Source organism: Lycorma delicatula, chromosome 8, assembly GCF_047948215.1.
Source record: "Lycorma delicatula isolate Av1 chromosome 8, ASM4794821v1, whole genome shotgun sequence".
Classification (NCBI taxonomy): Eukaryota; Metazoa; Arthropoda; class Insecta; order Hemiptera; family Fulgoridae; genus Lycorma; species Lycorma delicatula.
The window spans coordinates 69,279,958-69,296,279 of NC_134462.1; the positions used below are offsets into that span (position 1 = coordinate 69,279,958).

Here is a 16,322-nt window from a genome sequence, read left to right on the forward strand (position 1 = left end):
AAAGAAGAAATAATTGATAAATAAACAGTACTTAATGAAAATTATAAAATGGATAAAAATAAAGACTTTGTTTTCTTTTGCAGTAGATGGCACGACTTAAGAGTAGTGCTCAACAATCAGGGTGTGGAGGGGGTCAACAATATAATCGAGGTGATGCTCAGTAATAGTGACAAATGGGAATGTGTCTCGACTACAATCACATCAATGTTAGAAGACCAATATGGAGAGGCGGCAACAGGCTGAAGAGATGCGGATTGATAAGAGACATGGAGTTTGATGATGGGTGATCAAGGGGAACCAGCTTCTGGGGATGGGTGGCATGGGCTCCACAGAGTCATCGCTCGTCGATTGCTTCCTGGAGATGCCTTCCGGTCATCCAGATTCGGATAGTAGAATGTCTGGGTAATCATGCAGGGGCTGTACATACCATATGGCTTAGATCCGCCCCTGCATGATAACAGGGGAGGTGTTTTAGTGAGTGAGAGCCCCATACTGCCGTCAGTGCAGGCCTGACGGCGGCTGGCAGAGCTTTATCCTCCCCTATGGAAACAAAAAAAAAGAAAAAAGTGAGCCAGTGTTGAATTTTTTATTTTATTTATTTGTTATGGTAAAAATGATACATAACATTTTGATACTTGGTATGAAAAAAGTTTGTACTTGGAATCTTATTCAAATTTATTGCTTTTTAATGTGTTTCTACCAATCTATCAAGTAGGTACAATGAAAAATACATATGACTGAAAAAATTGTTTTCTAAAATATGTCAAATATAAAATCCTCATTTAGTAAGCAGATTACAAGTATAAAGTAATTATTTGTGCATGTTTAAATATGTATGTGTTGTAAGTAAAATTATATGCTGTTAAAAAAATTGGGTTGCACTGTACTTCTGTCATTACATTGCTATCAATTACTAAACAAATTTTCATTTTTCATCTGAAAAACTTATTTACAATGTTTAAAAATTCAACTATTTTAAAGTAGAATAAATTAACTTAAATACTTCTCATTTTATTAAGAAACATTGTAGTGGAAATCTGCCTTTTTTTCTATTACTATTTTGCAATCATAACAATCCATTTATTTTAATGGGGTTGGTTAATTGAATGATGTAATGAATGAAAAAAGCCAGACTCTTTGTAAATGCTAAACCTGACACTGACTAATTTAGAAACTAATATTTTGACGACCAACTGGCTAACCAATATGATTGACTTCATACAAATACATTTAAAGTTTTACTGCTCCCTGAATTTTTTTTAATCTTTCTTGAAGTACTTCTAATGTTTTACAGGATTTCTTAAAAAATTATTCCACACTCTCTTTGTTATTGATTTCATTTTTTATTCTACTCTTGTCTCATTTATCTGTGTCTTTTGTAAAGCAAAAATGTGTAAAACTGTTTTATTTCATCAACACTATGATTTATGCTGTGAATAAAGTTTATATATTGGTGATTGTACATTTCTGTTAGAAACATTGTATTACATCCAACAGAAATTCAGACAAGGAACACAAAATCAATAAATTGTTCATCAAACAATACTTGAATTGGAAGTTGATTTAATGATTTTAGAGTGTATTTTGAACTAATTTTGTTTTTAGATGATGTCTTCTTTACAATTTGCTATTAGCTCACTTACACTAATGCATTAGGTCTTACCCTGAATTAAGTTGTTTCCCTAAAGCAGTGCCCATAACTGAATGTGAACTTCTAAAGTAATTCAGTGATAAATTTGATTATAATAAATCGTTCCTACTTTTGAAGTGAATTCTACCAGATGCAGCATTTTATAATCACTGATTGGTGATTATGCTACGGTTTAACTGTTAATGGGTTAATGGGCACATCTCTTAAGCTATTGTTTAATTCATCCTCCTGCTGCTTTAATTGTTTCTAAAATAACATTTTATAAATATGAATTGTTTTTCATATTTGATACTTTAATTTTCTAAGAACTAAAGAAAGTATATCTTATTTCAGTGTGAATAACCTTTCCTATGAAGATTAATTTACATAAAATTTATGCCAGAATCTGAAAAAAAATGAACAGAAAGCTCATCTATAGTACTACCAAGCCATAAAAATCAATTAAACCATCAAAAATATTCTTTGCTCTCTGTGCACTTTATTTTCCAAAACTTAGTTAATTGCCAATTTTGTTTTAAATTTTATTTTTGTTAAGGCGATTGAAGTTCAAAGTTTGTGATGACCCAGATAATTACCTACTTTGTATAAGTAAAGAATCTTATTTATAACATGGTTTCTGGTACAGCGACTGCTGCCAGGAAGAAAGATTGAAAAGGTTTTGCTATAGTTAATATGGTCAAAATTTACCCTAATAGTTCATAATGAAGTGGCTTTAAAAATCTTCTGTAACATTTACATAGTTCCTTAGAGTTTCCAATCTGCAAAAAAATAAAACTAAGTTTACTGTTTCATTTACATTTATTTCACAGAATTAATTTATTTTATTTCACGGAATCCAAATGAATTTCATTAAAAAAAATTAGACTAATGATTAATTTGAAATAGAGTTCTTGAATTTCTTTTGTAGATATACAGAAATAAATTAATTGGTTATTTTTTATTTGTTTGAAACCATATTTTTACAATACTTTATTGATGAAACAAGATTAAAAATAAATGTCAATTTCAAAACTAAATTCATATGTCTTATTACATTTTTCTCCTATGTACAATGAAGTTATAATCTTATACAGTATAATTGTAACATGTACATTGTGCAGTACATTATTTAAAATTATTTAATCTTTTACACTATGCTTAATAGATTAGTCTTTATTGTTATGTCACGTGGTAAAACTAGTTATGCTAATGTTTATTGTTGTAGCAATATAACAACTTCCACAAATGCCATTGACTGGCACAATTATTCATTAAAAGTTACATAATGTTTCTATTTTTAGTACTGCTTACCTTTCTTAGCTTCTTTTGATCAAGAGATGAAAGAATGAAGCTGAAAAAGGTAAGCTGTAATAAACATGGAAACTTAGCAGGAAAGATAATAGTAACTATTAGCTTAGTAGCAAGTTATGTAATGTTATTTATTTATTTATTGACAGAAGTATCTTCACAGTTAATATTCAAGTATAGTTACTATCATATGATGAAAAGAAATGAATTTCTTAGATTTAGAACAACAGTATGTTGACTGAGATTCAAACACAAAACCGTGTGGGTAAAAGGATAGATGCTATCACTCCTCCTTAGAAGTTAGCTGCTGAGATTATTGAAATTTAATAAGTTTCAATGAATAACAGGTTAAGTCACAATAAAATGATAGTCACAATAATATGCAGCATTTTCTGAACAGAAATTATTCATTGCAATTATTTGATTTGAATTTAATATTTAATCATAATTGTGTTTATTCTCTTGTTTTTAAATTTCTTTTCTTTCTTTTTCCTTTCAATAATAAATACTCTTGTTAAGAGTATAAGCATAGATGTATGATAGTTTAAATGTAATAGTAGATCTGAGTTATACTAAGAATACACTATGAGTATGTTTATTGTTAGATGTAGTTTTCTTCTTGCCTCATTATATAATTTAGTGAGAAAGTATGAAAAAATTATGTTTTAGTAATAATTATTAAATTATGATTATTGATAAATTATGATAGTACTGTAACAGGACCAGTATAATAGACCAGGGTAATGGATTCCAATTAAGAAGAAAGAAAGAGAAAATAATGAAAAGAAGAATCCAGGAATTGAAAGGTAGGAACTGAAAGGGATTCTGTTTTTAGAATAACGGATCCATATAACAATCTGTTCTTTGTAATACAGAAAATGGCACCACCAAAAGCTGTAGTTCAAGTAGAAGGTTTACCGGAAGGAATAAGAATTTATAGAAAAACATTTTGGTACAGATGATGAAAACTACTATGCTCAAACAATTAAAGGGATGAGGCAGATATGCCAGGTCAGGGATTATAAATACTGCCAGGAACCAGTGGAGAGAGTGTCAGTAGTACTTCCAGGTTGTATTCAGTGCAGTCATGATGAAAAGCAATTTAACAGTGAAAATTTTTTCAAGCTGGAGTTCGATGTGGTTGTGGCGATGGCAATATCAGTAAGTGTGATAACTACGAGTGAAGAGTATGTCACTAGTATTACAGCATGGACAGTGGGTGAATGCAGGAAGTTTGGTGAGTTATTGGTAAACATAATGAAAGTGACAGTATTCTGCTCATTCTTAATGTGTAGTAGGGTAGTTCTATTGTAGAAAGTGAATTACATGAACTTTAGATTGCTTTATTGTTATCGTGTTGTTAATGCAGTACTAGTTTCTATCAGTCATTTTAACATTTGTAAACTGGACTATATTCTGGTATCAATAATTTAACTGCCATTAAATAAATCTTGTCTTTTTATTTTACCTATTATTCTGTATGTTATATATCTATTTATTAATATTATTATTATGATTATTATTGTTATTTTTGTTATTTATTTATTTTTTTTTAGGGGCATTGACATGGTCATTAGCTCTGTCCATATCAAAAAAAAAGAAGAAACATACTTTTCTCTCCTGGTTAAAAACACGTGCGACATAGTCGGTAAACTTATCTTGTCAATAGAGATCATCTAATAAACAGACTTGCCATGGGATTAAAACCCCAAAAGAAACACAAAATGGCGAGGATGTAAGTAAATGGTCCTTGCCACTTAAAAACAAAAACCATTTCTTATGAAACAATGTCAAACAATAAAATTCACATCAAGTAAACACTATCCAAATCACTAAGATAAAAAAATTAAAAACAAAAAAGACACTAATATAAAAATAGTGTTAAATTCATAATGACAAGGGTGTAAAGACCCTTGCCACTAAACATTACATATCACTTATAATAGAAGTTGTTCAAAGAAGATCAAAAAACACATGTTAAAACTCTCATGTTATTCAGTAATAAAAACACAACCTTTATTAAAAGAAATTCATAGAGGCATAAAATCAATCTCTTCTTAAATTTTAAATTTAAGTCTCTTAGGATCTCCTGCTGCTGGCATCAGATGACAATGGCTCTGCTGGTGTGGTCAGAAGTACAACACAGTCGAAACTGGATGCACTCACTGCGTGAACATCTCATCCACAGTAGGGCGTCTTTAGTTCTCACCCTGCTCGGCTAAAGGCCTTCGTGCTTTTGGAGGCTTCATTGTTGGTGTTTTAAAGTCTTCCTTTTCCAATATCATCACTTCTGGTTTCGCAGATCCCTCAATGGTGATTTTTTCTTCCTGTACTTTTAATTTAAATGTAGTTGGCTCATTCTTTCTCTGAGTTACTGCTTCTTTTGGCTTAACATATGCACTAATTGTAGGCTCACATTTAGGCTTTGCGAAGCTCTTTTCCATGGAAATTTCTGCCTTTTTCAGCAACAATTTTGGACTCTTTTCTCTTGATCGTTGACTCTTCAGTTTACCTTTGACGATATGTTCGACCATTTTAGCCAAAGCTGGAGTCAATTCTGAAAGCGCATCTTGTGATTTTAAAGAAGTTGTAGGAGCAACTTGTGCATGTGAACCTATCTTTGCCATTCTGCCAAGTACAATTTTCCTTGAGTCAAAGTAACTGACTTTCTGTGTTGTCTTATTCTCTTGGACAGCTACTTCTTGTTTATAAATAGGACAATTCTTAGACCTTGCAGAATGGGGTCCATGACAGTTGGCACAGAATAAGAAGGATCCCTGCACGAGTCAACTGGATGTAATGGTTCACTTCATACACATATTTGTTTCCTTGTGCAACGAGCCGCCGTGTGTCCGAATCTGATACTCAAAGCGACGCAAAGGTGTTGGGATAAACATCCAACCTGTGAAACCCAGCTTTTATCTTCTCCACACACTTTGGTTTACTAAAAGTTAACACGTGTAACGCAGAGCCGTTCTCCGTTACGACGACGGCACGCAACAACACCTGTTCCTGAAGTTCCTCTACAATCCCTTCTTCTGTGCAGTTCAACAAATCTCTGCACACGATAACGACGTTTGAGGTGTTTAAACTACTATGGGGAATTACTTCAATGTCCATAACAACAATATTCTTGGCTTTTAATAATTGCAACGATTAAACGTCGTTGACAGTTTCTACAAAACGTCCCATTGCAGTCTTCCTTGTCTCTTTAACCGGTTCTCCGGCAACTTCCATGATGCCACAAGCTATCATGAAAGGGCTAGTTTTTCGAAAAATATCCGTCTTTCTTCTTTATAACTAAATATTTTGGTACTGAACCAGTACTCTTCGGTCTAAACATACGACTTTCCTTCTCCTTTCAAGACCTACAACCTTTTCTTTATCATTAAATTTTACACTCTTCCTTCTCTTCGCCTGCGAAGACAAAGGCTCTCCAGAACGGGAGTTTTTACGTGGATCCTCTGTCAAGGATTTTTTGGATGTTGAAAAATTCTTAGCCTATGTTTTTGCCAGTTGACATGTCATAAGGTGCGAGCGGAGCGACGGTTGGGCGTGCTCCGGATCATCCTGCCTGGGTTTCCCCAATTCGCCGCCTCCAACATATTTAACCCAGGCCGGGGAGTCAGGTACTGCTTGACCCACGATACCGACATTCTAGGGCTCGCACGTAGCAGTAAAGGCTCCGATACCCTTACCCATGGAACAATCCCTACCAAGGGCCGAAACGACTGACTCACACCGTGTGGCTCAAGACTTCTGCAGAGCAACTTTACAGCCCCCCCCCCCCCAAACCGGCTCCACAACCTAAAAGAGGGATGCGTGGAGGGTACTCTACGCCCGCACTCCACCCAGCGTCAGATAAACAGATCACGATCTTACCTCCCGCCAACGGTGTAAATAGCGAAACCGAGAAGCACAACCGCAACCAGCTCAGGTAGGATGGGACCGCCAAACCCGTACTCCACAGGGAGCTCCTGAGTAAAAACATTCTCCTGTTGGCCGACATAAATGCAGATACCGAATTACCACGTCGTTGACTGCCCCGAACGTGTGCGTAGATGTTATTGCATGCAATTGGGGTGGGATTTATGCGTAGCATTACTATTATTATTATTATTTTTTATTTTGTTTGTATGTCTCTAGAGTATTATACTGGATTCATAAGACATTTTTAGTTTGTTATTTTCTCAATATCCTTGTCGAACTGCAAAACGCGGCAGTATTATTAATAAATTATGAATTATGTTAAATTATGATTTATTAATAAATGAAGATTATGATATTGGATTGTTATTGAAAAGTAAATCTTGGTTATTTTGTACCGAATTTAACAAATTGAGCTCTAAAATAAAATAAAATTAATAAAGTGAAAATATTAATAAAGTATAAAATGGGAATGTCAGTCATAATTGATTATCAAAGGTTTATCCAGTGTCATAAATAATCTTCCTGAATTAGCAACAGGAAGATTATTTATGACACTGGATAAACTGTTTCCAGGGACACTTTATTACTGACTGAGGACTGTGAAGTTGATATTTCTGTACATACCAATTATTTTTTGTGTGCATATATTTTTTTAATTACATCATATATAATATATATGTAACAGTTAATTACAAAGTAATGTGTTTAAAGAACAGCCAGCAGATGACAACTCAGAGAGTGAGAATTAACAACAGTATTTTTTCTCATTACTTTTACTGGCTACTATTTTGAAACAGAATTTTATCATAAGTTGTTACACATTCAAGTACCCCCTTCCACTGCAAAATGGCATAGAAATTAGAAAGCACATCTGGTCATCACAAACACACAGACAAATTGCTAAAAGTTTGACTTAAGATCCATGCTTCGCTAATTATTTTTTTTAATATAAATCTTACTTAATGATTTAGGTTTAGGTTTTTCTAATATTCTCATTAATATTATTTATATTTTTTTTATTAAATGTTGACACTAATTGATTAGATTAGATTAGATTTGGTAGTAGGAGGCCTTGTTTTCCTGAAGGCATTTCAACATCTAATTTTGCTTTTGCTGAAATTCTTGTCCCAGAAATAGAGTACCTGGTCAAACCCACAGGCAGATTTGCCACTACACTAAGAAAGATGCAACTCAATTTACCTACCTAGTATTAACAGTGTGGCATCTCAGATTGAGTCATCATGATAGTTGACAAAATTTCTTTGTTCCTTGACAAAAGAAGAAAAAGAGAGCAAGGATGAATGAGAATGAGAAGAGATAATCAACCTGCAAACAGACTATTTTTGATAATTGAAATGGTTTTTGATTTATTGAGGATCAAGTTATGAAAGAAGATATGGTTTTATGGAATAAGCACCTCGTCTCTAGTTGGGCTTTTTGGTACAGCTACTGGATAGAAATAGACCTGGATAAGTTATAGTTAGCACCACTAATCCATACAAATTCTAGAAATGGTGTAATTCAAAAAGATTTCTATAAACTTATGGATTCAAGCAAAAATTGTGGTTTTGCTGTATGCTTCATTTATATTCTAAAGAATAAAAGAAAAGGGTTGATAGTTACAAAGAAATGATATACTTATAGGGATCTGCAAAACAAATTACCTCACCTAAAGGAGTGTTTCAAGGCTTTCATCAAGCAGCGGCAGCCTATCCATCTCACTGGTATCCACAATTTTTAGGGAAATTGAGGTTGTTAATGCCTAGGATATGAGCAACACATTACTGATCAGTGATTTTTGTGAACCAATTAAAATGTATGCCGCTATAAAATATGCTTTATTCCATAAATTAAAGTACTATCTGAGCATAAATTTGGGATTTTTTAAAGGCTTTTTGTGTTATTCCTAGAATTTTGTAGTATTATGGATATATACAATGAAAATATAAATAATTCATCTTGTAGAAGGCAAATAACAATACAATTCAATAGCAGGTTGTTCATAAAGTTGTAGAATTTAAAATGAGATTATTCAAAAACATATCAAACAAATTGACCTTTTGCTATTATAAATATGTTTTTAGAAATAATTTATGCAATGTGAACTTATATTTTTTTATATAAAAAAGGAAATTAAAATATCTTTTAAAAAAGGATATTGTTATATATTTTGTTTGTCTCAACTGTAACATTTATAGGTGAATTTGACTTTAGCAACAAGTCACTAGAAAATATAGCTATTCTAAAATCAAACATCCAATGCCAAACTTACTAGTAGAAGTAAAGAGTAAAGTAGTTAGTTACCTTCACCCTAAGTTGAATATACTATTGCAAATCAGCATCCCAATTCCACTAAAATGTAAGTGATGTTCAGCCAATCACCTTCACATTGTTCACCACAGTGCCTGATCACATTAGTGAAGATTCTTACTCATTGAAAAAAATTCTCTGGCTCTGCCTTTATACCTTGTAAGGTTTACTTGCATAACCATTAGAAAGACTGGGACAGATTTATAATGGTTCAGAATGAAAAGAAAATTAGAATGATAAAAATGAAGCAGTTGCTATCGATAGTTAGAAAAAAAATTAATTCAGTTTATTCCATTTTCCTCTTTGCTGCATTATTGTATTATTTTTCTATATTTTGTATAAAACATATCCACATTTGTAGTAAGAACTTATTTTTGTACACACAAAAATGTTTGTTTAAAAAAAATTGTTTGCCTGTATTTGTGATTGGAATTCCAACTGTTTATTTAATGTGTTTAGAAATATGATGCTTTATTTGTTTTTACCTAAACCATGATTATGTCCAAGCATAAGAAACTGTTCTGAGGTTGCAAAAACTCCATGTATAAATAAAACTGGAAGATATGGTCCCAAATTACATGTAACTATTCTTGTCAGTTGTAATTTATAACCATCATCAGTTATAACTTTATATTCTTCAGCCTGGTAACCTCGTCTTTTTATCAGCTCTGTCTGAAAATGTAAAAAATTGTATTTTATTTTAAATAATTTTTTTTTTAGTACCATTCTCTGATTTGGTATTAAGAATAGATGGGTTTAAAGTTTAACTAATTTAATCATAAACTACTTTATTAATTAATTACAATTTTCTTTTTTTACTGGGGAGGGAAAAGGAATTTTTAGTACAGTAAAACATTTTTCTGCTTGACATATTTTTAAAACTTTTTCTATCAAAACCATCATTTAAATGATTCTATTTTTTATCTTCTTAAACTTAGTTGTTCCATTTTTTTGTTATATGTGGTAGTGATTTTCTTTTAAAATTTCTCTGCATGCAATTAATTACAGCTTCAGATTCTCCTCTTGTAATATCTGTTTTAATATTTGGAAAAATCTGATGTGGACACTACATGACCTCCTTGTACACCTATTAAATTACATATACACATTTTTTTTTTAAATGAAAAGTACCAGTACATAAAATTTTATTTCATTAATAACTTCTGATATTTTTTGATTTTTTGTTGTTATTATTGAATTATTATTTATTGTAAATTTTTTTTTACAATCAGATGTTAATAAATTATTAATAGATCAATATATTTATTAAAAAAAAAAAAGTTAAAAAAAAGGAGGTGAAGTCGATTTGAACCAATGTGTCTTTGCTTTTGTAAGATCCAAGTATTTCATTAATTAAAATTTTATTTAGTTAAATTCTTGGAACCAATGAAAATAAGGTATATTTTTCGGAATTCTCCCCCCCCCAAAAAAACCACTTAATTTTTTAACTACTGGACAAAAATCGATGTATTTTTAATATCCAATAAGAATTAGGTGGGAATATTCATGTTTCAAAATAAAAAAGTAAAAATTGGTAGTTTTTCGTTTCTCCCGCCCCACCAAAAGTTAGCAAGTTCTGCTAACCTGGAGATAACTGTATTTTATAAATAAATCTATCAAACTTAACCTACGCTCGCTTCGCTTGCTAACCTTACTAATTAACAGTAATGTTTTGAATATTTAAGTAATAAATACAGTAATTATTGCAATTATTTATTATTTAAATAATAAAAACTTATAAATAATCAGAAATTGGGTCCAAAACTCAATGTTTTTGGATTTTGGGCTTTTTTGGAGAACTTTTGGTTCAATCGATTGCAATCAAAAGGGGAGGTGCCTAACTAGATGTTACAACAGTCCTAAATGCAAAATGCCAACATCCTATAGCTAATCGTTTTTGAGTTATGCGAATACATACGTTTGTACAGAATTCATACCGAAACTAGTAAAAATGGATTCAGGGATGGTCAAAGTGGATATTTCCGTTGACATCTGAAAACCGAAATTGTTCGCTATCACGATACTTTCTTTACTTCGTACCATGAAGTAATTAATAGAATTTAATTTTCATGAATATAAAGTTATTAAATAAAAGTTTCTTTTTTTAGCATGCTTAGTAAGTTTCTTTTTTTTTTTTTTAGTATGCACTTACACTGTAAAAGAACGTGTATAGAAATTTTCATCACTTTATCTTCAGTAGTTTTTACAGAACGTTGATTACGAATCACTAATAAATATGTTCTTTTATATATAATAAGCGGCCCGTCTAGCTAGAACCTGGACCCTTAGGGCTCAAGCAAATCTCGGAGCCAACTCAGGGACTTCCCGGGAGCCTCCTGAGGCCTCGGGGCCTACTTTAGGGTTGCAGAGCTCGCTTCGCTCGCTATTCCCGTGTTGCAGGGGAACGTCGCCTTGGACACCCGCAGAGCTCGCTTCGGTCGCCATTTCCGTCTATCCAGAGGACGGATCCCTCTGAACCCCCGCACTGTTTGTTATCCTCATGATTGTGAGAATAATACTGATAAATAACAAAGTATTCGGACTTTATAGAAACCTAAAAAAGAAACTAAATTACAAAAAGACAATAATGATAGCTATTATAACTGAAGTGCACACACCTTTGGTGACGAAAATTTCATAACTTATTTCTTTGCCATGGAGGTAGAAATATTATAATGAAGTAAAAGGATTAATATTTTTTTCCTTAATGAATATCTTTAATTTACAATTTCACCCTCCTTGGGGATGAAGAAATAATAAATATTTTTAATATTTGAATCTTCATGGGAGTTAGGGCCTCGGTCTGCGGCTTAAAACCTTCCATGGTATAATACAAATATGTCCTGAAAATTTGAAAACAATCGATCGGTTGGTTCTTCGAGATGAAATATATCTAAAACTTTTCTCGGTTATGCCAAGTAATACGGGTAAAAATTTGGTTGCGATTGGTCGAATCATTTTTTGTTTATCCCAAAATAACAAGAACCTTCTTCTTCCTATATAATAATAGATATAGATTTTATGTAGCGTAATGTTGGTTGTTAACGGAGGAGATAAGAAACTGCATTTTGTTAGGTAAACAGCTATATAATACGGCTAAGGGTACTAACATTATGGATAAGGCAGTTACTAATACTCTATTAATAATTTATTATGTCAGTAATACAACTGTTACATCTGCTGTTACGTCTTACGGTACAGAAATATTTATGTAATCTGTTATATGTAATAATGATACTACTGTATGTGAGACAAAGACGTTTTATTTAAAGTAGGCTATTTATACTCGTTTTACAAGGTTAGCATTGTTTCCTTGTGCAGGAATCATGTACGGTCGGGATCGTCAATCGTATATAATAAGTTGTTACAGTAGTTTCTGAAAAATCAGACAACCTTCATCGAGTTCATAACACCTCGTTTTTTTATTGCAGTCATAACAAAACTGTTTGGAATATCATACATGATTTTATCTAATAATATTTTTTAATAGTCATTCTAGAACGATAACTCTCGTTTACATTTCCTTTTAAAATAATTTAGAATAAAATTTTTATTAAATCAAGATTCATTTTGTGCATGTTTTGGCACAACAGATAAATCTAAAATATTTTTTATTTTATCAGGTTAATTTAAAATTTTCATTCAAATTGTTTATAACTTTAAGTGCTTTATAAATGAACAAAAATAATTTTATTATATTGTAATTATTATTCAATAACGGGTATTAACTTGAAAAAAAACGAAACTAGTGTTGATGTGATTGAACATTATAGTGGTTATAAATTAACTCCTTTAAGTTCGAATAAGCGGGATTATTCTGTATGCAAACAATTACAGGTCACCTTTATGCAGGGGACTAAATTTGCGGAGCTTGGGGCTCACCTTTACGAGTGGCTATAGATCTGTGTGAGAAATCTTACCAGAGAATTTCAGTAACATGAGTGAACATGCCAGTGACATGAGTGAACATCAAAGTGTTGATGTGTCGGTGTATAAATATTTGGGCTCATGGGCATACGTATCACTCAGGAAATGTAGACTTTTATATTTTAACACCCTTGGTTTTCCCCGGAGCCACTAAAGGCAGAGCTGGGGACGAGGCAGAGTAGTCCGAGTAGTTGATTAATCATTAGTGAAGTGCTTTTTTTTCGCTAAGTTAGGCGGATGGCTTCGTTAAAGTAAAATTAACCATTCTCGTAGCCTGTGATGGGCCCTTGAAAAATTTGTTACTCAGGGTGGAACCACATTTTATGCGAGCAAGATCGAGTTAGGGTTCCTCAGATATGCATAGTGGATTTTAATTGACAGTTGGGAGTGCAGACGGATTTTTAGCACTATATCTCGTACCGTGGGCTACAACGACATTTGACTAGTAGGAAGATAATCTACGGTTTTTATTACAATTTTGTAGGGGGCTGCGGATAATTGCACTCATCGGTAGGCTGGTGATCCAATCCGGGGAAGTGGCAAGTAACCTTGTTGTGCTCCATAAAGCTTTTTTTTTCACCTCCTAGACCACCGTTAGGTACAGCTTCAGAGGCTGGAATGAAATGGCAATTTTGTAGCGCGTGAAAATGTCATGCCTGACCGGGATTTGAATCCTAGACCTCCAGATGAAAGGCCAAGACGCTACCACTCGCGTCACGGAAGCCAGAAATAAAGTTATAAATTATCTAGCCATAAAGCTAGATAATTTATAACTTACCTTATAATAATTACCTTATTTGTAATTCTTTTCTGTACTGTCGATTCTTATCGAGAAACCCGGAAAGGTATATTTTTGTACGCGTATTAATTGCTTAATATTAAAATATTAATTAATTTTGTTGATAATTTTTCAGCTGGAAAAATGGAAATATTGACGATTGAATAATTTTCAACTTTAGTAACAAATTTTACAGAGGTAAATAAATAAAAAATTTTATTGGTGAGATGATCCTGAAAGTCATCAAATAAAAGATGATTTTTCCTGTTTGTGAATTTTTTATCAAATTACGAATATAGCGTGTAATTAGTTGCACGCACCGTATATTTTATAACGTGTTTAAATTTATTACTGTTATTTCCTTATTTACTTGATACGACCGTGTAGATCACTAAGACACAGAAAGCAAGTGTGTCTTTACTATTATTATTATTATTATTAGAACAAGTTTTTTCAGGTTGATTTCGTTTATAAAATAATTTATTTATTTTTTATTCAACTACGACAGGAAGAGTCGAACATCTACGACAGGAATTGGTGTAACATATTTCATTTTAATGTTCCTACTTTTTTTATACGTTCTCGGTATAAAATTATTTGTCGTAAACTGATATGTAGCTACGTTATATATATTTTAAAGTTGGAGAATTACAATTTGGGTTTTTATTATTTACAACTGGAAAATAATAAAAAAGCTAGCTCAGTATTTTAATTATTTAGTTCTATGTATAGTCTAATCTCAATAATCGTGGTTAATAAACATCGCGATACGCAAAATCTAAAACGTTAAGTTTTTAGATATATCCGTCAAAAAGATGCTGAAGTTAAAAAAAGAAACTTTTATTTAACAACTTTATATAAATTAAATTGCATTAATTACTTCCTTGTATGAAGTAAAGAAAATATTGTGATAGCGAACAATTTCGGTTTTCAGATTTTAACGGAAATATCCACTTTGACCATTCCTGAATCCATTTTGACTAGTTTCGGCGTGACGTCTGTACGTACGTATCTATCTCGTATAACTCAAAAACGATTAGCCGTAGGATTTTGAAATTTTGTATTTAGGACTGTTGTAACATCTAGTTGGGCACCTCCCCTTTTTATTGCAATCAACTGGACCAAAAATGTTCAAAAAATCCCAAAATCCCCAAAAATTTTGATTTTCGACATTTTCTTAACTGCAGTAAAAAGCCCTCATTGAGAGCTTTTCAACTATATATCATAAGTGGTACTTATTTTTATTGATTCAAAGTTATAGATAAATAAAATTGTAAGTAATGAAATATTTCGATCTTACCAGGGGAAGGCATATTGGTTAAAATCCGACTTGAAAATCTCTTTTTTTATTTAAATATATTGATTTATTAATAATTATTAATCTCTAATTGTAAAAAAAAAAAAAAATTACAATAAATAATAATTCAATAACAATAAAAAAAAAATGAAAACATATTAGAAGTTATTAATGAAATAAAATTTTATGTACTTTTCATTTTTAAAAAAAAATATATATGTAATTTAATAGGAGTACCAGGAAGTCATGTGGTGTCCACATCAGATTTTTTTATGTATTAGGTACATAAATTATGCGGTAAAAGATTAAATTATCAAACTACAAACTATAAAACCTACATACTAAAGTACTAAAAACAAAAAAAAATAAAAATAAAATAATTATATTACTATAAATTTTGAATTTCTAAACTCGGTGTCAGATTAAAAGTCAACAAGTTGTTAATAAGTTAATAAATTGTTAATGAGTAAAGACAATTTGTGTAACACCTAGATACCTAGATTTTTTTTTAGAGAAAATTTATTGCTTTGTCATATACAGAGTGTTCTGGGACGAATTCGCTGAACTTGAGGAACTGATTTAGGACACCAAAACGAGCAAAAAAATTCATAATTTTTATTAATTTACTATTATTAATAATTTTTGTTACATTTAGTGGAGGAAATAAAAACAGGAAACAATTTATCAGCTTGCATTACGGTGCGCAAGCGTATTGCCGGGTTAATTGTCTGCAATAACTCGATTGTTTGTAACCGATTTTTACAAATGAGGTGTCATTTTGTTCAAAATAAAATGCTTAATAAATTCTGTAAAAGTAAAAATTTTATCAAACAAATAACTACAAAGATATTAAAGATTAAACAATTAAGATGGCCGTCATTTTGAAATTTTTGAAGGTGACGTTTTCAAAAGTTTCTATTTTGTAGAACAAGAAATTACTTTTAGATTTCAAATTTAATTAAAGTAGGTTTACCCGTTCGTGAGAAATAATTTTATGCTGAAAATCATAAATTGGCGTCCAGAAGGAAAACAAAGCAAAATAGGACTTACGTCAATATAAATTTTTGTGCTCATTTTGATGTTCTAAATCAGTTTTCTGAAGTTTGGCGAATACGTCTCAGAACACTCCGTATGACGCAATA

The 16,322-nt window shown here is 31.6% G+C and overlaps 1 protein-coding gene across 1 annotated transcript in view; it reads right to left on the reverse strand.

The window, feature by feature from the left end:
* Nucleotides 1-16,322, reverse strand: part of LOC142329474 (uncharacterized) — an 88,173-nt gene that overhangs the window by 18,059 nt on the left and 53,792 nt on the right. Inside the window, exons 9-12 of the mRNA XM_075374143.1 lie at nt 15,523-15,529; nt 9,664-9,850; nt 7,264-7,283; nt 5,148-5,715 (exon numbers count right to left, since the gene is read on the reverse strand). Of these exons, the coding sequence (XP_075230258.1) occupies nt 5,148-5,715; nt 7,264-7,283; nt 9,664-9,850; nt 15,523-15,529 (782 nt within the window). The remainder of the gene's footprint in view (nt 1-5,147; nt 5,716-7,263; nt 7,284-9,663; nt 9,851-15,522; nt 15,530-16,322) is intronic.